Raw genomic sequence first — 24,868 nt, forward strand, 5'->3', positions numbered from 1 at the left:
CAATCATGCTTTCCGTATAATATGTAATGCATACAGATTAAATAAACAGGGTAATAAAATACACCCCTGTCTCACACCCTTTCCTTGTGGGAACCAATCGGTTTCTCCATATTCTGTCCTTAGAATAGCCTCTTGTCCAGAGTATAGGTTGCACAACAGGACAATCAGATGCTGTGGCACCCCCATTTCTTTTAAAGCATTCCATAGTTTTTCATGATCTACACAGTCAAAGGCTTTGCTGTAGTTTATAAAGCACAGGGTGATTTTCTTCTGAAATTCCCTGCTCCGTTCCATTATCCAACATATGTTTGCGATATGATCTCTGGTGCCTGTTCCCTTTCTAAATCCAGCTTAGATGTCTGGCATTTCTCACTCCATATATGGTCTTAGTTGTAGAATCTTGAGCATTACTTTACTTGCATGGGATATTAAAGTAATTACTGCATTCTCTGGGATTTCTTTGGAATTGGGATATATATTGAACACTTCCAGTCTGTGGACCATTGTTTAGTTTCCATATTTGTTGACATTTTTTTGTCAAAATGTGGACAGATTCAGTCTCAGTAGCTTGTAGTAACTCTGTTGGTATGCCATCTATTCCTGGTTATTTGTTTCTTCCAAGTATTTTAAGAGCAGCTTTCACCTCACATTCTAAAATTTCTGGTTCTTCATCATATGGTTCCTCCGTGAATGAATCTGTCATCCTGGCATCTCTTTTATAGAGTTCTTCAGTGTATTGCTTCCATCTTCCTTTTATTTCATCTCGGTCAGTCAGTGTGTTCCCCTGTGGATTATTCAACATTCCTACTCTTGGTCTAAATTTCCCTTTCATTTCTCTCATCTTTTGGAACAGGGCTCTTGTTCTTCCCTTTTTGTTGTCCTCTTCTATTTCTATACAATAACTATTGTAATAGTTTTCTTTGTCCCTACGTACTAGTCGCTGTACTGTTGCACTTAGGGTTCTGACTGTGTTTCTAACTCCTTTTGCTTTTGCTTTCCTTCTCTCTTTAACCATTTGAAGAGTTTCTTCAGTCATCCATTGAGGTCTTTCTCTCTTTTTAACTAGAGGTATTGTCTTTTTGCATTCTTCTCTGATAAAGTCTCTGACTTCAGTCCATAGTTCTTCTGGTTCTCTGTCAACTAAGTTTAAAGCCCCAAATCTGTTCCTTATTTGATCTTTATATTCTTCTGGGATGTTATTTAAATTGTATTTTGGCATTGTGATTACTTTGTTCTGCTCTAGGTTTACTCTGATTTTCGATACAACCAGTTCATGATCTGTACTGCGGTCTGCTCCTGGTCTTGTTTTTGCAGAAAGTATGGAACTTCCCCATCTTCTGCTACCAATTGTATAATCAATGTGATGTCCACATGTACAGTAGTCTTTTCGGTTGTTCAAAAAATGTGTTTGCAAGAAACAAATTATTGGCTTCACAGAATTCAATAAGTCTTTCTCCTGCTTCATTTCTGTCTCCTAAGCCCCACTTCCCCACAATTCCTAGTTCTTCTGTGTTCCATACTTTTGCATTCCGGTCTCCCATGATTATCATCATATCTTGCTTTGTTGTGTGATCAATTTCCTCTTGTACTTCTGTGTAAAATTTCTCCTTCTTCTGCGTTTGACATTGGAGCATAGACTTGGATGATGGTTATATTAATAGGTTTCCCATTTAATCTCGCTACATCACTTCTCACTATTAAAGCAACCCCGTTTCTTCTTAATTTCTCATTTCCTGCATAAAATATTTTGTAGTTGCCTGATTGAAAATGTCCCACTCCGGTCCACTCACACCAAGTATTGTAATGTTGATAGGTTCCATTTCTTGCTTGACAATTTCTAACTTTTCCTGGTTCTTGCTTCTCACATTCCATGTTCCTATTGTGTGCGTCGTACAACTCCAGACTCTCCTTTCGCATCTGTGCGCATCAGCCTCTGGGCTTCCTTTCGGCTTTGACCCAGCTGCATCATTAGTCACAGCACTACCCGTACTTGTCCTTTGTTCTTCCCCAGTAGCTCGGTGAGTGCCTTCTGACCTGGGGGTCTCATCTTCCAGCACTATCTCGTGTTGCATTGTGGATACTCTGTTCATAGGGTTTTCATGGTAAGAGATACTCAGAGGTGGTTTACCACTGCCTTCCTCTGAGTTTTGATACATCTTAGTCTGGTGTCTCAGCTTTGACCATTCTGCCTTGGGTGCCACTGCTAGAAGTCTAACCTCTTGGTCTAGACTCCTGATGGCATTGCTCTCAGCTTCTTCAACACTCTCAAACCCCCTCACCATGTTAAGGTGTGCATCCTAAATTGGGTGTTAGAACAAATTAAACCAGAACTGTCACTAGAAGTTCTGGACACCGCACTTTAAGAAGGATGCAGACAAACTGGAACAGGTTCAGAGGAGGGTAACGAGGATGATCAGGGGACTGGAAACAAAGCCCTGTAAGGAGAGACTGGAAGAACTGGGCATGTTTAGCCTGGAGAAGATGGGGGAGATATGATAGCACTCTTCAAGTTCTTGAAAGGGTGCCACACAGAGGAGGCCCGGGATCTCTTCTCAATCATCCTAGAGTGCAGGACATGGAATAATGGGCTCAAGTTGCAGGAAGCCAGATTTCAAATGAACATCAGGAAAACCTCCTATTAGAGCCATACGACAATGGAACCAATGACCTAGGGAGGTGGTGGGCTCTCCAACCCTGGATTCAGGAGGCAGCTGGGCAGCCACCTGTCCCAAAATATAAAACTATTTTTATTGTTTGCTCTATGCTCATGGATGTACAGCAGGAGGTCCGTGGGGGATGTGGGGCTTTTGCATGAAGAACTCACCAGGTTCTGTTCCTCAGATCTGGGTTTTTATGTCTTGGAGGCTGCCTGCATCTTTAATTTTTTATGATATAGTCCATGAGCATGAATGTGAACTGATGTGGCAGTGGGTTGGGGTGTCTCTCTGTAAAAGTCTTGTGGATCTGTGTCCTGGGTCCCTTGTAACCCAGGGATGGCATAAATAGCTAGATCTGCTGCTCCTGTTGAGGATCTGTGTTAAGGTGAGGGTGGGGATGTGATGTTCCTGTATTAGTGTATATATGGTAAGTGCTGTTTGAATAGAAGATACATGGTAAGTGGAGTGAAAGAGGAGGGGGGAGTGAATGGGCAGTAGAATACTGGATGATTGGCTGAGTGTTTGGATGGCTGGAGAGTATAAATGGAAGGATGACAGTTGAATCTGGGTGGAAGTTAGTGGGTTGTTTTGGTGGGGTTTTGAGAGGAGATTGGGTGGAGAGTTGGTGGATGTGAGGAGAGTGTGGAGTTCGGATTAATACTAAGACCAGTACCTCAGGAATAGATGTAACCATATGCTTAAGTGCCTTTATGAAGAAATCTTGTTATCTTTGTTATTTAATAAATATATTTGGTTTACCAAAGGCCTGATCCTTGGCTGGGGTTCCACAGACCAGAAGGGAGGGTAAGGTAAATACCAAGGCTGAAGGGTAACAAATGGTGGCAGCGGTGAAGGGGAGAATATAACACCACAAGTATTCAGAGCAAACCAGAAATATATGTATCTGCATTGATACAAAGGGAGTGGGACAGCTTGAGCACTCAGTCACAGAGGTAACCTGATAGAGAGACTCAGGCAGAGTCTCTGGAAATACTGGTTATAGGACGTGACTGGTGGTGCTGCCTAGCAGGGGGATCTGTTGAGATCTGTGCTAGAGCGGGGAAAGAAACCATAAAAAAGGACAGTCCGGACTGGTGGAGTCCCTGGTGGTGCCTAGTGACAGGCAGTAACCACGAGCAGGTAGGAACCTGACAGGGAGAGCCAGGGAAGGGCGTCACAGGGGACAATAGAAAAACCATACGGATCCATGCTTGGTATCCATGTTTTTGCACCTTTACTGTAAAGTAAGATACAGGTGGGATTTGTGATTTGTGTAAAGAATATGAGAATCCATGCTCTGAATACATATTTTAGTGCCACACCCACCTGAATTGGTGATATTTATGGTATAGTCCATGAAGACGGAAGCAAATTGTGGTTGATAGTGGGTTTGTGGGGGGTGTTGTGTGAAACAAGACATGAGTGTTCCTGCCTTGGAACCATGTTTTTGTACTATGGCAGCCCCAGAAAATGCTCACTGTCCCTGGGTGCGAATGTGAGGAGTAATTTGAGGGTAGATTTCAACATCTCCATCTAAACACCATGTTGATTTGTTCCTCGGATACAGGTGTTTGCATCACAGGGGTGCCAAGGAGTATTGGTCCACTATTTTATGGTACAATCCATGGAAACAGATACAAGTTTATTTAATTTATTTATTATTTTATTTATATCCCGCCCTTCATCCCAGCAGGTGAAGTTGTGAATGGATGGTGGATTTGGAGTGTTTGGAGGTTGTAACAGAAAGCTTTGGATCTGTGATGTTAATAGTCTGTGGACACGGATGTGATGGGGTTGTTTCCATAAAGTTGTCGCGGTATTAAACCTAAGTAAGCTTCTGCATCCTATTCCCTAGCTTCATGTGGATGCACAAGTTTTGGGGTTACATGGGACCCCCGTTTGTGCCATCCGTGACACCACCTGGCTGTGCTGGAATCTGGGCAAGTCTGTCCTGGGTGGCCACCTGAGAGGCCCAGTTGGACTCAGTTGGGATGGCAGAGTGGACCAGAAGGAGGAGAGCTTTCCTCTGATCCACTCCTGGAGTATAAATACAGCCCTGGCCCTGAGTTGAGGATAAATTTGTGATGTCCTTTTTCCCCCTTGGGACTGCAATCCCTTTGGGACAGAGACTAGACAGTGTAGAGCCTCATATGAGGTTAACCATCAAAGGGCAATGCTGATGGATTGGCAGCGGGGGGGAGGGAGAGATTCCAGCTGAAAGCCCCTTCATAGCACCCTCACCTGGCCTTCACCTTTCCTCCCTTTAGACTCCGTGATACCCACCTTCTCCTTTCTTCCTTCCCCCCCCCTGTATTTATGCCCCTACTCTTTCCCTCTGTCCTGTCCCCTAATTTCTCCCCAAGGTTCTTTCTCCTGTGACCCCCCTCTGACTTTAGAGTTTCTAGGTCTCTCTCCCTACTGTGCTCCCTTCATCCCCCTCCCTGGGGGATATATTCCAGGTCTGCAGGCGGGTCCATGCATCCACTGCCACCCCACCCACCCCACAGGCACCTTGGATCTTCAAATGGGGGGCTCTTGAAAGACAACAGGGTTCAACGGGGAGGTGCCCTCAGCTGCAGGACCCCTAACGCTGCCTTTCTTTCTTTCTTTCTTTCTTTCTTTCTTTCTTTCTTTCTTTCTTTCTTTCTTTCTTTCTTTCTTTCTTTCTTTCTTTCTTTCTTTCTTTCTTTCTTTCTTTCTTTCTTTCTTTCTTTCTTTCTTTCTTTCTTTCTTTCTTTCTTTCTTTCTTTCCAGGCTCCTCCTTGCACTCCCTGCGCTATTTCTTCACGGGGGTGTCTGAACCCGGCCAGGGGCTGCCCCAGTTCATCATTGTGGGGTATGTGGATGACCGGCTCTTCTTTTAGTATGACAGCGACACAAGGCAGGCCCTGCCTCAAGTCCCCTGGATAAAGAAGGTGGAGGGCTACGATACCAGCTACTGGAACAAGCAGACCGAGATCTCGCAGGGAGATGAGCTGGCATTCAGAGTGAACCTGGTGACTCTGCAGAATCGCTACAACCAGACTGGAGGTGAGTGGAAAGTCGAAGAGGCACAGATCCCCCCAAAAAATCATCCCTCCCATGGTCGGGAGATGGGGAGAGGGGGCTCCCAAGAGGAAAGGGGGGGTCCAGTCAGGGCAGAAGCCTCTGCCCCCTAATCAGTTTGAATACAATTGGAAGAGTGAAGTGGGCATAGAAACCCCCCCTTCTCTACAAACCAGGGTCCTAATGGAGTTTTAGGGGTGGCAGAGATTGAGACCATGGGGGAGGGGATCCATCCAGTACCACACTGTACATGGAAGGGGAAGGGGAGACCCTGAGGCAGGTGTCGAGCAAGGTTTGAGGGGTGATCCCACTGTGGGATGGCACCTGCCCGTTTTGGGACAGACAGACAAACTTTCAAAAGTGAATTGAGCCCCAGAGCAGCGGCCTGTTCCTCCTGCTTCAGGAGAGGCCACCTGTCCAGACAGAGGTGCTGATTGGCTGGCTCTCCTGGCAGTCACCAAGCCACTCCCACCCCCTTGCCCAGTGTTGAAAGGAAAATCTGAAGAGACCTTCAGATGGACGGGCTCTTGGAGGTGCAAGTGGCAAATAAAGGTTCAGAAGCAGCAGCCTGGTGGGCACCTGAAGTCGGGGGGAGTGGGAAGTAAAACAGGAACTAAAACCCTGCGTGAGGTTTTGGGGCAGGGAGACCCCAAAAGGTCTATGCTGGAGTTAGAGGAGACTCCTGTGTTGCTGGAGAAGCAGGAAGGTTGGGGGGGCCGCAGGGGGGCCCAACACCCGGACCTGGATAGAAATGATGTCCAACTCAGGCTTAAGGTACTGGCTCACATCTCTCTCAGCCCCTGTCAAGCAAGATTCCTATTATACCTATGCTTCCCCCCCCCCGGTTCCTTATTCTTTTCTTCATAGTTTGGCTATTATTGCCCTGGGTGGATGGGTGTGTCACATTTGGCAGTGATCTGTGTCCAAGAGAAACACTGAGCTGGACTTAATTCAGCACCAATTAATATAGCAAAAAAGGTTTTATTTTTGGCAGTTCCTCCATATATGATTTTAGATGGCTAACCTATGGTCAGTTACCTGGGAGGGAGCCCCATTGGACTTCATGGGACTTGCATTGGAGTAAATATCTACAGGATTCCATGGTAAAATCAGCATTATCTACATATCTAGCATCTGTTGCGTGCATTTTTGTATATCTGTACTTACTTTATGTACGATGTATAATGTTAATTTAGCTCCACATCAAGTGCTTATTTTGAAGACCCAGTTTTTATCTAAAGCTCTGACTTATTTTTAGTAGAAAAGTTCTTTTTAGACGAGTGTTTTTTATTCTAGTGGTATAAAACAAAACATGGCAATTGTTAGCTGGAGAAGTCCTACTCTTGTTTCCTTCCCCAAATATATTTAGGTAATATATTTTCCCCCCACTGGTTTTCATTTGTGAAGAGACCAGTATTGGGACATTTTCTGTCTTATAAAAATAGAGTTTATAGAATTTTTGGCAGAACATTTAGGGTGCAATGCAACTGGAGGATCTCCAGCTGAGCCGGCTGGGCCTGGCTCAGCCGTGCTACACCGGCATAAGTCCCTCAGCCCGGCTCTGCTGGGGCTCAGACGAGACCAGCATAAGTGAAGCTGGCGTAAGACGACATAAGTCCCCCAAAAGGGACATTCTGGGAGGGGGTGTCAGGGAAGGAGCCAAGGGGAGGGGCCTGCTTCTTACCTGAGCTTGAGGTAAAAGAGGTCTTTGTCCCAACCTCTTTTGGGCGGCTTGACAGGGCTGCAGCCTCCGCTTGCTCCCATCCTCCTGCCCCAGTTGACCTCTTCGGGGTCTCTCTCTTTCTTGTTTCTTCTTCAGGATTTCACTCCCTGCAGGAGATGTACAGCTGTGAGGTGGGCCCAGAGAACCGCAAAGGAGGGTATTTTCAGTTTGGCTACGACGGGAGGGACTTCCTCAGCTTTGACAAGGAGACCCTCACCTGGACGGCAGCCCAGGTGGAGGCCCAAGTGAGCAAGAGGAAGCTGGAGAGAGACAGGGCTTTTACCCAGCACTACAAGGCCTACCTGGAGGAGGAATGCGTTGAGTGGCTGAAGAGATACTTGGACTACGGGAAGGAGGTTCTGCAGAGGACAGGTGAGGGGGTGAGGGAGGACTTGTTGGGGGCCTTGGCTTCCCCCCATATTGCAACCCTGCACGGTCTCACACGTTCACACACACAGACCCTCCCTTGGCCTCCAGACTGAGCTGTCAGTCCAGGCTGTGGGGAGTTGACGGGCGCCTGGAGCAGCCCCTGCAAGGGACACCTTTGGAGGGGGGGAGGATGCTCTTCTGAATTAAAAAAATAAAAGCCAAGGATAGTGGCAAGAGAGCACTTACACATTTTCTACTTGAAGGTGCCTTTTTCTTAAGTGTTGAGGAATATTTAAATACAGGGTTCCCCCTCAACCTGCAGGCTGAAGTGGTTCAGTCCACTCCCCCCCTTCCCTTGGTAGATCCTGCCTGAGACCTCTCCCCCCCCAATAACGTTTTTTTCTTTTAATGGTTTCACATCCCTCTGAAATTTTATGCAACTCCAAAGCTGTCTCTGCTCCGGGTAGACCCGCACTGGAAATGAGAGGAGACTTTGGCGGCTTCTTCTATCTCAAGGGAGCCCTTCAGAGCAGACTGGAGTATAAGTGGTACTGTCTGTTCTGGGGCTGTTTGCTCTCTTCATTAAAATTAAGATTACACTTCATAAAATATGAAACGTGGAATGAACTGAGGGAGGATAAGTCTTGGGAGAGCAAAGAGCAGCAAACTGAGCATTGTAAAAGTGGTCACACTGCTTCATGCCCAATCAGTGCCTATTCTGTAACTTCCAGCTGAAATCCTCTTACTTTTTTTACAAGTATTCTGCTTTATGTTTGCCTTGCTTTTGTTGTGCTATAACCCCTGCTAGTCCTATGCCTTGTTAGGTGGGCATTTGGGGGGGGTACATAGCACCAGGGCCGGTTCTAAAGGGCGGCCAGGTTGGGCAGTGGCCCGAGGGCCCCGTAATTACAGGGGCCCTTCGCTCCCCTTCCGTGATCCGCGATCCACACCCCCCCCACTTACCTGTCAGCCGGCCTTGTAGCATTGCCCTTAATGAAGATGGCGGCTGCAGCTTCCCTAAGGTACTGAAGCCGCTGCTGCCATCTTAGTTGATGGCAGAGATGTGTGCACGTAGCACGCACGTGTGCCATCAACCTTGATGGCGGCGGAGGCTTCATTCCCCTTAGGGAAACCATGGCTGCCATCTTCATTAAGGGCAATGGTGAAGACTAGACAGCTAGGGTGGCCATGGGGGTATGGGGGCACGCGTACGCACGCACACGCACACGCACACCCACCCACCCACCCACCCATCAGGGGGCCAGGGCAAGCTGATGCCCAAGGGCCCCCACATGCCTGGAGCTGGCCCTGCATAGCACCAGTCAATTCCCCCCCCAACACACACACACTGGTGCAGAGGATTTGGGAACCAGGCCAGGAGGAGCAAAGGGCAGTGACCTTCCCCCTCACTCCTCCTCCATGGATAATGGGCTATGTAAAGGCTGAGTTAACATAAAATGTAGTATGAACACCAGGAACTAAATGGTTGGCATTTGGTTTTGTTTCACAAGAAGAGCTTGTTTTCTCAAAAAAATACATTTTAATCTTGTATCACGGCTACACCAATACAAAAAAAAGTTTAGAAACAGAGTAAGAGCACATTACCATGCAGTCATAGTCATGCATTTAGGGAGAGTGGTATTGAGAACGATATGCACAACTTTTCTTGTTGAAGTCATTAAGATTGAATCCTTAACTTTGTAAAATATTTACTGTGTAATACACTTCCTTTCATAAACTTATAAAAATGCTTCATAAACATGCAAGAAAGCTTTCTGAATGGTAGGTTCACAATACGCCTTTTCAGATTGAAAAAAACTTTGTTCTTTCCTTCCTGCTGAAAAATCAAGGGAAAACATTTAACTGATTGCCATATTAAAGACTAAGCAATTGGAAACTAATTTTGGAAAGCAATTGGAATTTTTTTTACTGGTTGTTAACGATTTTTTTGTCCAGAAACCCTGAAAAGGCCTCATGCTAAGCTGCACATATTGGGAAAATTAGAAATTAGGACTGAGTTACAGTCTAGGTGGACAGCCAACAAGCCAGCTAACATCATGTTTGGCTTTTCACCAGCTGTATCCCAGTATTGGATGACTTTGTCGACTCCTCCGGAGCCTGCTATGTGCCTTCAAGCTGATTATGACTTATGGGAACCCTATGAATCAGTGACCTCCAACAGCATCTGCCATGAACCACCCTGTTCAGATCTTGTAAGTTCAGGTCTGTGGCTTCCTTTATGGAATCAATCCATCTCTTGATTGGCCTTCGTCTTTTTCTACTCCCTTCTGTTTTTCCCAGCATTATTGTCTTTTCTAGTGAATCATGTCTTCTCATGATGTGTCCAAAGTATGATAACCTCAGTTTCATCATTTTAGCTTCTAGTGACAGTTCTGGTTTAATTGTTCTAACATCCAATTATTTGTCTTTTTTGCAGTCCATGGTATGCGCAAAGCTCTCCTCCAACATTACATTTCAAATGAGTTGACTTCTTTCTTACCCACTTTTTTCACTGTCCAACTTTCACATCCATACATAGAGATCAGGAATACCATGGTCTGAATGATCCTGGCTTTAGTGTTCAGTGATACATCTGCATTTGATTAAATCTACTAGTAAATACTTTTAAATACCTCCAATGTGTGAAGCAATCAAGTACATTTGCCTTTCTGCTTATTTTACAGTTATCTAAACAATACGTTTTAAATGCAGTTCTCATCTATTAAATACTATCTACCTAATGCTGCTGTTTATTCTCTGATTATTTCAACGAGGTTTGTGCAAGAAGCACAGCCTTATCACCATGAGTTAATACTGCGTATTAGCACTGCTGGGTAGATTGCACCCTTCATTGGTAATTTATCCATCCGGTTATATCTTTGTAGCTTTCATTCAAATCTGTTTGTGCTGGCAGCACAAGAACATGATTTGTACACAGAAAAGGTATCCACAGCATCTGTTGACACTCTCCACTTTCACTTTGCTTAAAAATATTTTTTAAAAATGTTGTTAATACTGACAGCATGTTTAAACTATGCATATTTTGCAGGCAATATTAAAACATGTTTATGCATAAAAATAGATTTGGAATCTAACTGTACAGTAAGCTTTGATCGTAAAATTGTTGATCCTTAACAGAAAAAATAATGCCCCCCCCCAATCAAAGTCTTGAATTGAGCAAACATATTCCAACGTCCTAACAGGAGATGTATTTTTTAAAAAGTAGTATAATCATGTAATATAATCTTAGAACTGATTTGCAGTTCTACTTTGATGAATTTTAATAAATTTATTTTTATTATGTATTGAAATTTATTTCTCACATGCAGTCAAGCATTCACATGGGACACCACAAGTCATCTTCTGGGTAGTCTTCCCCTCTCTTCTTTCTCTCTCGATACAGTAGAATTGAGAATATTAGGGAGGATGGTAAACATTTCAAGATGTATATCAGTCTTGTGAGAGACAGTGTGGTGTAGTGGTTAAGGTGCTGGACTACGAACTGGGAGACCAGGGTTCAAATCCCCACATAGCTATGAAGCTGACTGGGTGACCTTGGGCCAGTCACTGCCTCTCAGCCTCATAAAACCCTATTCATAGGGTCGCCATAAGTCAGAATTGATTTGAAGGCAGTACATTTACATTACATCAGTCTTGTATTTAAATGCTCACTTGGTAGCCTATGGTGACCAGGAATTCCAAATAGGTGAGTGGAATTTCTTCCAGGTGAGTGAGTAGGCCTGAAAGGGGAAGTGGCGCTTTCCCAGCTCATAAGAGAGAGATTCTAGTTCCCGAGGCTTGTGCTTGTACTGACAGAGCAAGCAATAAAGAGGTACTGCAGTAACCCACCTGCTATTGGACTGACTGAGCAGTTCGCCAGCTAAGACGTAACAGATGTCTTTTGAGACATAACAGAAATGTATTATAAAAGCAACATTTCAAGTGTAAAGTTTGATTTCAAGTGTTGCGGTATCATCATTGCTTGAGGAGGTGGGGGGATGTGAAATTCTATTACGCCATTCTGTTAATCTTAGGGATAAAAAAAATTATTCTAAAATGTAAATGTAAATGTAAATTTAATTTCTTAGTCGCCTATCTGGCCAAAGCCACTCTAGGCGACGTACACATCAATTTCCAATAAATACAATAAAATACATTAATATACAATTAATACAATAAAATATTATATAATCAACAATACAAACAGCATATACACTGCATAACAACGGGCATTCAGTATGTAAATTAGCCCATCTTGGTGGTCTACTATCCCCTGTGTGTGTGTGTTTATTTTTAATATTGTTTTAGGCTACTTAGACGTGTAGCAGCCAAGGCCAGCACCTTGTAGGTGTTTTTTTTAAATACGTAACTGAAATGTAATTGTAGTGATTGCTTTTGCAAAAAAGTAATCAGTTACTTGCAGAGCAATTGTAATTGTAACAGTAATTACCACTTTTGGGGCCAAGTAATTATAACTAATTTATTACTTTTTAAAAGTAATCTTCCAAACTCTGATAATACTCAAAACGCTGCAGCGTCCAGTGGCGGGGCTGGCGCAAAGGCTCTGTCCCTCCTCGCACCTGGCCCCCACCTCCCTCCCTCAGCCCCGCTGCCCTGCCCCCGGCCCCCAGGCGCATCAGCTACTACGAGATCGAGTGCACCCTTGGCAAAGGCAACTTCGCAGTCATGAAGCTGGCCACGCACCTCGTCACGTGTGTCAAGGTAAACTGGCGAGGCAAAGAGGAATGCTGGGAAGGCAGGCGAGGCATGGAGCAGGCGGGCCGGAGGAGGGGACACTGGCACTGCTAAAGGCCCACCACTCCTTCGCATCTCTGTCTGCCACTGCTGCCGCCGCCCCCTCAGGCAGCAAGTAATGCAGGTAGGCAGGCGGGAGGCCTCACACACTCTTCGCACGGGCCTTGGCGGCGTGGAGGAGGAGGAGGAGAAGCGGTGGCTGCCGATAGCCACGGTGCGGAATAAAGAGCTTCTTTGGGGACACCCCTTTGTTGGAACCTTAGCTATGGACAGGAAGAAACTGGAGGCCATGCTGCAAGGGCCATCCCTCTCAGACTGACACAGCTGCCTAGAACATCTCTGGAGGAGAGCAGAACCATCTATGCTACCCTGCATCTACACACTGGTGTGTGTGTGTGATAATCGCTGTTTTTTAAAATAATGTCATTGTTATTTAATTTTGTAAATTGTATTGTTTTATTGATGTATTGATGTATTTTTCTTGTAAGGCGCCTTTTGGCCATCAGGTGGGGTACAAACAAAGAAACAAAGAAAGAAACAAAGAAAGAAACAAAGAAAGAAACAAAGAAAGAAACAAAGAAAGAAACAAAGAAAGAAACAAAGAAAGAAACAAAGAAAGAAAGAAAGAAACAAATAATAACCATAGGTTGGCTACAGATACAAGAGTTCGGCAAAAATCAACGAAAGCATTCTGTGACAATCAATTGGCCATATGAAATTTACAATAAAGAGTATTGTATATTTTATTATTATTTGTAAATTGTGTGCTACACATCCTTTATATCAGTAAAATTTAAAATAAACTTACGTACATATATATATATGCATACCTTTTTCCCCAGGAGAGCCGGTTGTTAAACATTTACCAGCACGCCACTGGACACAACTGAAACTGAATCTGAAAAGCAGAGCAAAGGAAAGTCCAAGGGGTGGAGTCTAAAGTCCAAGAGGTGGAGTTTAACTCTAGCCCATGTTGTTGTTATGTGCCTCCAAGTCGACGACGACTTACGGTGACCCAATGAATCAGTGACCTCCAAGAGCATCTGTCATGAACCACCCTGTTCAGATCTTGCCCATAATACCGTTTTAATATTTAACCCTTCAAGGATCATGTTACTATACAGGGTGTCTTTTTACTATTACTTAAGTAACTGTAGGGAGGTTGTGATCATGAAAACCCCTCTCAGTCAGGGAAAGTCTTGAGTGAGCAGAATTTTGGGGCCTCTTCCAGGTGAGGTTTTGTTGTGCTCTCACCCTGCCTTATTCACTGAACTTCTCAGAGGGTCCTATCCTTGCATTGTTCCGGTTCTTAAACAAGCTGTCATTCTTTAAATGGAGGTTGTCGTTCTGTCACATCAGAAATTAAAAAGACAGTTCTCCCCCCCCCCAAAAAAAATCTGGGGGATGGCCTAAGCACAGCTCTAGGGGGCGGTGCACTCATTTGCCCCACACTGACTTCAAGGCTGGCTCCTCTGGACAGCAATAATGTGGTAGCATCGGGGAAGCATTGCAGCATAAACTAAAACAGTATAAATCCACTACTAATGCACTGTTAGGGGAGCAGCTGCAGCACTGGGGACTGGAGAAGACCTGCCCTGGGAGTGAGCACCTGAGCATCTGGGTGCTTGCTTCCTCACTCCTCTGGGTTGCTGCCTCTTGAGACAACTGAAGTCCTTGGTAAGTGCTGCAAGGACTGGGACCCCCTGACTGACCCTGACTCCAGAGAGAAGCTGCAGTCATTCTTGCAGCCTCTTGCATCAGCTCCTGGCTGGGTCAGGGGGCATCAAAGCCTAGCTGTGCTTGGGTGGCGGGTCTGCTGCTGGTGGGTTTGCCCCTTGGAGAGCTCCTGAGGAATCCCAAGGGTGAGGGCACTACCCCCTGCTATTTCTTTTTAACCAACGTGGAGGAGATTGGTAGTGGGGAGGGTATAAGGTGCATGTGTAGTTCCAGCACAGGGTCAAACCCTGTGCAGTGAACTGAATGATAGGAGAAAGTCACCAGATTGCTTCAGAGTGAGAGTCTGTAACTGGTAGAAGGCTGACCCTCCCTGGGTGTGAGACAGAGGGGGAGTAGGTGTGCCCTTTGTGAATTATATTCAGTGGGTCTGACTATTCCCAGTTTTCTCAGAGGCCTACTGGGATAACTGGTTCAGCAGGTAGGTTTTGTTGGTGGGCTCTTGTTGAGTCCATATCAGGTGTTTACGAGGAGCCTTAGTAGGAGAGAACATGGGTGATGCCACCAGTTTCAGTGATCATGGATAGAGGGAGGTATAGCCATGGGGAGATGGTGAACAACCATAGAAGATGAGGGCAAGGCTATCTACGCCTTGTTCCTCGCTCCTGCTCCTCTCATGGATGGGTTCCTCCATGCTCATCTGCTGTGCCCACTGGCCTGTGTGTGTTGTTTTTTAATGCCAGATTGGTGCAGAATAAGGCCATTTGATCATGGGTGAAAGGTGCCAATTTGGTGTGCATTACTGAAATCAGGCTAGGACTGGGGAGGGCAGCTGTGAGAGAACTAGAAAAGGTTCTCAAATGCAAAGATATATCACTGAACACTAAAGTCAGGATCATTCAGACCATGGTATTCCCACTCTCTATGTGTGGATGTGAAAGTTGGACAGTGAAAAATGTGGATAAGAGAAAAATCAACTCATTTGAAATGTGGTGTTGGAGGACAGCTTTGCGCATACCATGGACTGCGAAAAAGACAAATAATTGGGTGTTAGAACAAATTAAACCAGAACTGTCACTAGAAGCTAAAATGATGAAACTGAGGTTATCATACTTTGGACATATAATGAGAAGACATGATTCACTAGAAAAGATAATAATGCTGGGAAAAACAGAAGGGAGTAGAAAAAGAGGAAGGCCAAACAAGAGATGGATTGATTCCATAAAGGAAGCCACAGACCTGAACTTACAAGATCTGAACAGGGTGGTTCATGGCAGATGCTGTTGGAGGTCGCTGATTCATAGGGTTGCCATAAGTCATAATAGACTTGAAGGCACATAACAACAACAACAACAACAAACTGAGGCCTGGGTGCGTGAGCTGGGAGGAGTTGATCTGACCCAGCTTGGCCCACCTGGATACTCGGTGCAGCACCAGCACAGGCTGCAGGTATACAGAACTTCCATAAGAACATAAGAAGAGCCTGCTGGATCAGGCCAGTGGCCCATCTAGTCCAGCATCCTGTTCTCACAGTGGCCAACCAGGTGCCTGGGGGAAGCCCGCAAGCAGGACCCGAGTGCAAGAACACTCTCCCCTCCTGAGGCTTCCAGCAACTGGTTTTCAAAAGCATGCTGCCTCTGACTAGGGTGGCAGAGCACAGCCATCACGGCTAGTAGCCATTGATAGCCCTGTCCTCCATGAATTTGTCTAATCTTTTAAAGCCATCCAAGCTGGTGGCCATTACTGCATCTTGTGGGAGCAAATTCCATAGTTTAACTATGCGCTGAGTAAAGAAGTACTTCCTTTTGTCTGTCCTGAATCTTCCAACATTCAGCTTCTTTGAATGTCCACGAGTTCTAGTATTATGAGAGAGGGATAAGAACTTTTCTCTATCCACTTTCTCAATGCCATGCATAATTTTATACACTTCTATCATGTCTCCTCTGACCCGCCTTTTCTCTAAACTAAAAAGCCCCAAATGCTGCAACCTTTCCTCGTAAGGGAGTCGCTCCATCCCCTTGATCATTCTGGTTGCCCTCTTCTGAACCTTTTCCAACTCTATAATATCCTTTTTGAGATGAGGCGACCAGAACTGTACACAGTATTCCAAATGCGGCCACACCATAGATTTATACAACGGCATTATGATATCGGCTGTTTTATTTTCAATACCTTTCCTAATTATCGCTAGCATGGAATTTGCCATGCTATCCATCTCTGTCACCAGGAAACCACTCTGTCTTGGAGCTGGCTGTGAGGGCCTGCACCTGGTGTCAGGCTGAGGATACAGTAAACTACAGTGGATGCTTGGGTACCATCCACCCTGCTGCCCTGCAGCTTCTCTGATGGAGGCCATCTGGGCTGTGGTATTGGAGGAGCCCAGAATGATAGTCCTGGGTGATTTCATTGTTCATGCTGAGCCTGCCTCTAGTGTTCCGGCTTCAGATTTCATGGCTTACACGATGACCATGGGGCTGTCTCAAGTTGTCACTGGCCCAACGCATAGGGCAGGGCACTCTCTCGACTTGGCTTTTGCTCCAGATGGAGGAAGGGGTGATCTGGAGATTGGGGGGGTGGATGTCACCTCATTGTCATGGTCAGACCACTTCCTGGTGAAGTTTAGACTTATGGCTCTGATCCTCCCCTGCAGAGGTGGTGGACAGATTAAGACGTTCTGCCCCCAGAGACTAATGGAATCCACAGGATTCCTGAATGCCCTGGGGGGGTTCCCAGTACATAAAGCAGGTGACCCTGTTGAAGCCCTTGTCATGCTGTGGAACAGTGAGGTGCATCGGGCTCTTGACGTAGTTGCCCCTGAGTGCCCTCTCCAGCATTGTGGAGCCCGGTTTGCACCTTGGTACACCAGTGAGCTAAGGGCAATGAAACAGGCTGGATGATGGCTAGAATGCAAGTGGCGAAAGACATGCTATGAGACTGATCAGGCACGCGTAAAACATAACCATGCCTACTGTGTGGCGGCAAGGGCAGTGAAGAAGGCCCACTTCTCTGCCACCCTCGCATCCTCAAGTAGCCATCCAGTGGAGCTTTTCTGTATTGTCAGGGGTCCGTTTACATCAACTCCAGGAAATGGAGTTTTAGACCCTTCAGAGGCCCACCATGAATTGTTTGCAAGGCACTTTGAGGGTAAAGTTGCTCGACTCCTTAGCAGTGTTGATGCCCCATCCCCATCTACTGTAGTCTCTAGTGAGGTGTCCAGTGCAATATCTGCTGCAACGTCTTGGGAATGTTCAATTGATTCGGCCTGATGACGTGGACAAGGTGCTTGCAACGTGAGGCCAGCAACATGTCCTCTTGACCCTTGTCCTTGTTGGCTTATTAAAGCTTGCTGAGGGGGTTTGACCAAGTGGATCCAGGGTGTGGTCAATGCATCGTTGTGGGAGGGATTGATTCCAGCCACCCTGAAAGAGGCGGTGATCCTACCACTCCTGAAAAAGCCCATCCTGGGCTCATTGGTTTGCAACAACTACCAACCCCTTGCAAATACCCCCTTCTTAGGGAACGTGATTGAGAGGGTTGTGGTACAGCAATTGCAAATACTGTTGGATGAAACAGATTATCTTGACCCATTCCAATCTAGGTTCAGGCCTGGTTGTGGGACTGAATCGGCCTTGGTCATCCTAATGGATGACCTTTATTGGGAGAAGGACAGGGAACTTATTTGATCTCTTAGTGGCTTTTGATACCATTGATCATGGTATCCTTCTGGGCCAACTTGGTGAGATGGGTATTAGAGGCACTGTTTTACAGTGGTTCCAATTCTATCTCCATGGTTGTTTTCAGAAAATAGCATTGAGTTATTGTTTTTCAGCCCCCTGGCAGCTGTGCTGTGGGGTGCCACAGGGTACCATCTTGTGCCCCATGCTGTTTTAACACCTATATGAAGCCCTTGGGAGCAGTCATCACGAGATTTGGGGCAAGGTGTCAGCACTATGCTGACGATACCCAGCTCTATTTCTCTGTAACATCTGAATTGGGAGAGGCCGTGCAAGCCCTGGAGCTCTGCCTGGATTTGGAGGTGGGATGGATGAGGGCCAATAAATTGAGTCTGAATTCTAACAAGACAGAGACACTGTGGGTTGGTGGTTCCCAAGTTCAGATAATTGCTCAGTTGCCTGCTTTGGATGGTGTCATACTCCTGAAAGAGCAGGTCCGTAGTCTGGGGTTGCTGCTCTATCTATCTTTGTCGCTAGTGGCCCAGGTGACCTCAGTTGCTAGGAGTGCCTTTTACCAGCTTCGGCTGATAAGACAGCTGTGGCCGTTTCTGGACCGGGATAGCCTGACCACTGTTGCCCATGCACTGGTAACCTCCAGGCTGGATTACTTTAATGTGCTCTATGTGGGGCTTCCCTTGAGGTTGGTCCAGAAGCTGCAGCTGCTCACTGGGGCAGGGTATTGCCAACATGTCATCCCGCTGCAGAAAGAATTGCATTAGCTACCTATTAGCTCTCGGGCTAAGTTCAGGGTTCTGGATTTGGTGTACAAAGCCCTATACAGCTTGGGACCAGGATACCTGAAATACTGTCTTATCCCCTATGTAGCCAGTTGATCACTGTGCTCTGCAGGTGAGGGCCTCCTGCAGATATCATCTAATCAAGAGGTCCCTTCCACACAACATAGCAAACTGACCTTTAATGTAGTGATGTCTACCCTTTGGAATTCCCTCCCTTTAAATATTAGTCAGGCACCATCTCTATTATCTTTTTGGCGCCTACTGAAGACCTTCCTCTTTCAACAAGCCTTTTAAATAGAGACCTTCTATCGCAGTTTGCAACTGTGTTGGAATTGTTTTTTAATATGTTCTTAAACATTTTTAAAGATGTTTTTAAAGCTTTTAAACAATGTTTTTAAAGATGTCTTGTTTCAATACATTTTAAAGTTTTTTTATGATGTTTTAAAGTGTTAAGGTGTTGGACTACGACCTGGGAAACCAGGGTTCGAATTCCCACATAGCCATGAAGCTCACTGGTTGACCTTGGATGAGTCACTGCCTCTCAGCCTCAGAGGATGGCAATGGTAAACCACCTCTGAATACCACTTACCATGAAAACCCTATTCATAGGGTTGCCATAAGTCAGAATCGACTTGAAGGCAGTACATTTCAAAGTGTTTTTAGTGCTTTTGTTTGCTGCCCTGGGCTCCAACTGGGAGGAACGGCAGGATATAAATCAAATAATAAATAATAAATATTATGGTGTCAAGAATATGTCGCAGAAGACACCCACAATAAAAAAAAGAGCAGTGTGGAGAAGCGCTTAGAGGGATCTGAACAAAATTCATCCATGGGGACCCGGTGACATTTGCCCCTCAGCTCAGAGGCAACTCTCTGGGAAAGTCATAGAAGCATAGAGTCAGAAGGGTCCTATAAGGCCATCAAGTCTAAGTCCTGCTCAATGCAAGAATCCAAATCAAAGCATTCCTGACAGATGGCTGTCCAGCTGCCTCTTGAATGCCTCCAGTGTCGGAGAGACCACTACCTCTCTAGGTCATTGGTTCCATCGTCATATGGCTCTAACAGTTAGGAAGTTTTTCCTGATGTCCAGTCGAAATCTGGCTTCTTGCAACTTGAGCTCATTATTTCATATCCTGCACGCTGGGATGATCGAGAAGAGATCCCGGTCCTCCTCTGTGTGACAACCTTTCATGTACTTGAAGAGTGCTATCATATCTCCCTTCAGTCTTTTCTCCAGGCTAAACATGCCCAGTTCTTTCAGTCTCTCCTCATAGGGCTTTGTTTCCAGTCCTCTGATCACCCTTGTTGCCCTCCTCTGAAACTGTTCCAGTTTGTCTGCATCCCTCTTGTAGTGCGGAGACCAGAACTGGACGCAGTACTCAACACGAGGCCTAATGAGTGCTAAATAGAGGGGAACTAATACTTCACACGATTTGGAAACTATACTTCTGTTAATGCAGTGTAAGTCTTAGTCTAAGTCTTAGCACTACAAGGTGTCATAGTCATAGTCAACCATCCAAAGGGAGGCTGAGGAATCTCGTTCCCTGAAGCTTTCTTCAAGAGATCTCTCAGGGATGCTGCAGGTAGGATGTTGACTCACTGGGAAGGCCTAGATGGCTACCTGGGGTATTTTTTCTGCTCTTATCTTAAAAGTACAGCATCCACCTTGCCTGCCTCTGGGGACGTCTCTGTGTTAAAGTCAGTGTTGCTTTTTTGTGGCAGAGCCACCAGTGGTGAAGGTGACACGCCAGGTACACTCAGATGGCATGGAGACCCTCGTCTGCTGAGCCCACGGCTTCTACCCCAAGGAGATCGATGCCAGCTGGAGGAAGGATGAGGAGGTCTGGGAGGAGGACACCTTCCGGGGAGTTGTTGCCCCCAACTCAGATGGGACTTACCATGCCTTGCTTGGCATCCAGATCGACCCAAAGGACAGGGACCACTACCGGTGCCACGTGGAGCATGATGGCCTAAAGCAGCCTCTGGAGGTGGCCTGGGAGGAGCCTGGTGAGAGACAGCGGGGGAGGGGAAGGGGTGGATTCTGGGAGGTGAACCTTCCCCCAGGCTAGAAGGAGGGTCAAAACCAGTGAGCTCTCTCTCCCCCTGAGCATCATATCTTATATCAACAAACCCAGTTGGATTCTCGGATGTGTGACAGGGTGGAAAGCAAATGATTTGGATCTTCTCATCTTTAACTGGGGTGCAGCCTTTTTTGTGAAGTACCTACTGTCTTGTACGCTGTAAACTGAAATTATATGTCACAGGCAGAAACTGGCTGCCATCTTTGTGTGGGCCATTCGTGGATATCCTTCCCCCAACTGTGAGTTTCATGAACTCTGAAGTCCTTTTGTCACTGTGGACCCATAACAGGGAAATATTGCTTTGGTTTTTCCTTAAATAAAAAGGAAAGTGGCATCTACCCTTTGGAATTCACTCCCCTTAAATATTAGACAGGCACCATCTCTGTTATCTTTTTGGCACATACTGAAGACCTTCCTCTTTCAACAAGCCTTTTGAGTTGAGATCTTATCCTAGTTTGTGACTGTGTTGGAATTGCTTTTTAATATGTTTTTAAATCTTTTTAAAGATGTTTTTAAAGATTTAAAAAAAAATGTTTTTAAAGATGTTTTGTTTTAATATATTTTAAAGTCTGTTTTTATGATGTTTTAAAGAGTTTTTAATGCTTTTGTTTGCTGCCCTGGTCTCCGACTGGAGGGGCAGGATATAAAGCAAATAATAAATAAATAGTTTTCCTCTTTTCCGAATTCAACTTTAGCATCCAACATCGCACTCATTCTTGGGTGTGTTCTGGGGGCCATCCTGCTGGGAGCAGCTGCAATTTACTGGGATCCTGTTGTACAGTAAGTGAACTGTGAGTGGATTTTGGGGGTGGGTGGAGGCCACTTGTCTGTTGGAAGGGCTGTTCCTTCTGGGCCGGACTGCTCTGCTGTGCCCCTTTAGCCAGCCCTCATCGCGTGTATGTAATTATGTCCCAAGTCAGCCTGACTCCTCTCTCTCCTGGCGTAAGAAGCATCCCCATTCTATTCCCTCAAAGTATGTTAAAATCTGAATATTTATTATTTATTTGTTTATTATTTGATTTATATCCCACCCTTCCTCCCAGCAGGAGCCCAAAATAAAAATAGAGCCACCCTGACTAGGGTTGCCAGGTTCAGGGCCTGAGACTGATCCTGTATCTTTAGGAGAAGAGAGAGTCAGCCAAGTGCAGGTGTTCTTGCAACACTGTAATGAGAAAAACCACAAGGTGGAATTCTCCCTTTCCCCTGCACAACTTTGAAAGATACAGAAGACCTCTTGGTTGCCAGGCCCAGCCTCCAAGAGGTCTTCTGTATCTTTAAAAGTTGTGGAGGCAGAAGGGAAAATTCCACCTTGTGGTTTTTCCCATTACGGTGTTGCAAGAACACCTGCACTTGGCTGACTTTCTCTTCTCCTAAAGATACAGGATCAGTCTCAGGTCCTGAAACTGGCAACCCTAACCCTGACCCACCCAGAATGCTTCTCCTGGTGCTGACCTGAGTTGTCCTCCAGCATTGTTCCAGAAGGAGGGATCAGAGGCAGTAGGGGTTACAGTGGAGGAAATCAGGTGGTGGGGTGATCCTTGGAAAGCCTTCCTACCCTCTATGACTGCCAATTTCCTGGAGGGCCTGTGGGGCTTCCTTCCCTGAGGCTGTTAGGAAATGGACAGAAGAAGCATCTGCCGGGCATCCTTCCTGACCACAGAGGGTGAGGCTGGATGATCTCTGTGGGATCCCTTTCAGTTCTAACTCTCTGATTCTCTGCCTTTAGGAAAAAGGCAAGCAAGATACAGAGAAGCACCAAGTGAGTGAGATCATCTTCTCTGCATGTTATTTCTCCCAATGCGGGCAGGCCTGGGGTGGAAACTAAGGAAAAAAGAGGATTAGTTTATTGGGGTGGTGTCTGTGTCCAAGCCAGAGATGAAAAAGCGCTCTTGTCACTATAAAAGTGGAAAGAAGAAATAAAATATCTAAAGGGAGCAGAGAGTAATTAAACCCTCCCATGATCCAGGGAAACAGTGTCTGACTTTAAGAGGCAATTAAGCGAGAGGCCATTGAAAGGGCAATTAACAGGAATCCTGCGGCTGTCCTTCACTGGAAGCAATGACAGCAGAACTCCAGTTATAGATACACACCTGGGAAAATTACTATTATTTTATTAATTGTTTACTTGTATTTGTATTGCATTTTAATTATATTGATTGTAAACTGCCTTGAGATGCACGCATATAAGGCAGTATATTAATAAGTGTATGACTGCAACCCTCTATATAAGTTACCTGAGAATAAACTGCACTGAACTGAACGGTGCTTACTTCTGTCGGAAATCTATTTGGTTGCGTAGCAGAGCACAGAGTTTTGAGCGAGCTTACGTGTGTGTGTGTTTGAATCTTGGCTAAAGATTCCACCTTCCCTGCAAATTAGTCAGAGAGAGACTTTAAGCTTTAAAATAAGACATAACTACTTTATTCTGGAAGTACATACTTGATAGGAAAGAGTCCTACATCTGGCTAACTAGCTATGTTAGAGCAGCAGACTCAGAGCCCCGGGTCTGCCCTCATGCTGGAGAAGAAGGAGAGACAAAGGAAAGATGCCTGCTCCCATCTCGAAAAAGAAGAAGTGGGAAGGAGGGAAGGAACTGGGATCAACATCCTTTGCATATCAGTCTAGCAGGAAGGGAGAGACAGCAGGAGATCAAAGGGATAGGTGTAGCCTAGCAACCAAGAGGTCTCCTCTCTAGCTACCCTTTTTAACCCCATGCAGCCTCAACCCACAAGTTGGAGTTGAACCTCATACATTCCAACAACTTCTGACTGCATAAGGTTCAACTTATAAAAAAATCCATCTCTCTAAGAAAAGATTCCCTGCATAGCAGCTGGAAGGGGAATCTGTCTCTTTCTTCCTGGAAGGAGGGAGCAGGCCCAGGACCCCTGGCCCTTTCTCTGTGTTGATTTAAATATTTATAATTCTTGCCTATGTAAGTTTTTGTGGTGTGTTGAGTCTGTAGCTAAAGTGGTTATGTTCAGCTGATCAGAAAAGGGCCTGGTGTGTCTGAGAGTGAGAGAAGAGGTGGTCAGTATACCCCCATCCCTTCTGCTGACCTCCTCCTCCTTTTCCCCCTTTCCAGCAAGTGACCCAAGTTCCAACAACTCCAGCAAGGGTAAGTGCGGGAATCCCATCCCACAGGGCAGGGGGAGTTCTGCCTCTCACTGAGGACGCTCAAGAATGGAGATCTTCTCAACTTCACTGTATCTCCAAAGCCCTATAGAGAGTCTCCTCTAACGCCCTCCAGAAGTTCTCTGCCTGCCTTCTTCAGAGTTCCAGTGGAGGTCCTACTCCCTGACCCTTGTTTGAACCCCCGAACACCACTTTCTCCCTGCGAGTTGCCAACTCTCAAAGCAGCAGAGCACCAACTGCTCCCATCAGACACACATAAGCTAAAGAGCACCTGGGCTCTGTGTTCAGAAGCACTGAATCCATCACAGTAACCTGCAGATCCCATAAAGCCAACAGTTGGAGGCATTTCTACTTGCAGTGCTTGTCCTCCTCCTAGGGATTCATGAAGCTCCAGAGAGGTCTAGCCTCCACAAAACAAAACTCTCCTGAATTGTTAATCACCTGTACAGTTTTGGGCAAGACTCACTCCATGTCCTTTCTCTCCCTCACAGGGAGCAACCCGGCTGTCTAGGACCCCAAAGCAGGTGAGTGGCAGGGAAAGGGAGGGGGAGACTGCAAGGCCTCAGGAGGGAGATCCCAGCCTCCAGTCACTGCGCTTGAGGAAACCTCCTCAGTCCCTCCTCATGCTGACCACTTCAGGAACTGGAGGAAGAGCAGCTGTGGGGTGGGGGAGTGTTGGTGCTGTGGGGAAGATGGATGTACAAAAAAAGAGAGACTTCCAGCGCTCTGTGCCTTCCGCATATTAGCAAATAGTTTTCTCTCTTCTTGCCCCCTCCATCCCTTGCTATGGGAAAAGGTGCCTGGGGCGGGAAGAGGGGGCTCTGCTTCCACCTCAGGCCCTCAGCTGCAGGACGCTCTCCTTTCCCAGCAAGATGAGGAGGCAGGGAGTGGGGGCAGGAAGGGGGCAGGAAGCCCTTGGCTGCAGGGGGCTTCCCTTTCACAGTTGTTCAGCTGCCCCCCC

General features: G+C 46.0%; 1 protein-coding gene across 3 annotated transcripts in view; it reads left to right on the forward strand.

Annotated features, from left to right (window-relative positions):
- LOC133381506 (class I histocompatibility antigen, F10 alpha chain-like) overlaps window positions 1-24,421 on the forward strand; it is a 36,108-nt gene extending 11,687 nt beyond the window's left edge. The window contains exons 6-13 of one of the 3 annotated variants that reach the window (XM_061620683.1): window positions 5,522-5,687; window positions 7,522-7,797; window positions 9,871-10,007; window positions 20,417-20,701; window positions 21,471-21,555; window positions 22,502-22,534; window positions 23,858-23,890; window positions 24,399-24,421. In XM_061620683.1, coding sequence (XP_061476667.1) covers window positions 5,522-5,687; window positions 7,522-7,797; window positions 9,871-10,007; window positions 20,417-20,431 — 594 coding nt within the window. In that variant the 3' untranslated portion in view covers window positions 20,432-20,701; window positions 21,471-21,555; window positions 22,502-22,534; window positions 23,858-23,890; window positions 24,399-24,421. Of the gene's footprint in view, window positions 1-5,521; window positions 5,688-7,521; window positions 7,798-9,870; window positions 10,008-10,231; window positions 11,653-20,416; window positions 20,702-21,470; window positions 21,556-22,501; window positions 22,535-23,857; window positions 23,891-24,398 lie in introns of those variants that run through there. The other 2 variants (XM_061620684.1, XM_061620682.1) reach the window with 2 other exon arrangements.
- The last annotated feature ends 447 nt before the right edge of the window (window positions 24,422-24,868 follow it).

This window comes from Rhineura floridana, chromosome 3, assembly GCF_030035675.1.
Source record: "Rhineura floridana isolate rRhiFlo1 chromosome 3, rRhiFlo1.hap2, whole genome shotgun sequence".
NCBI classification, from domain to species: domain Eukaryota; kingdom Metazoa; phylum Chordata; class Lepidosauria; order Squamata; family Rhineuridae; genus Rhineura; species Rhineura floridana.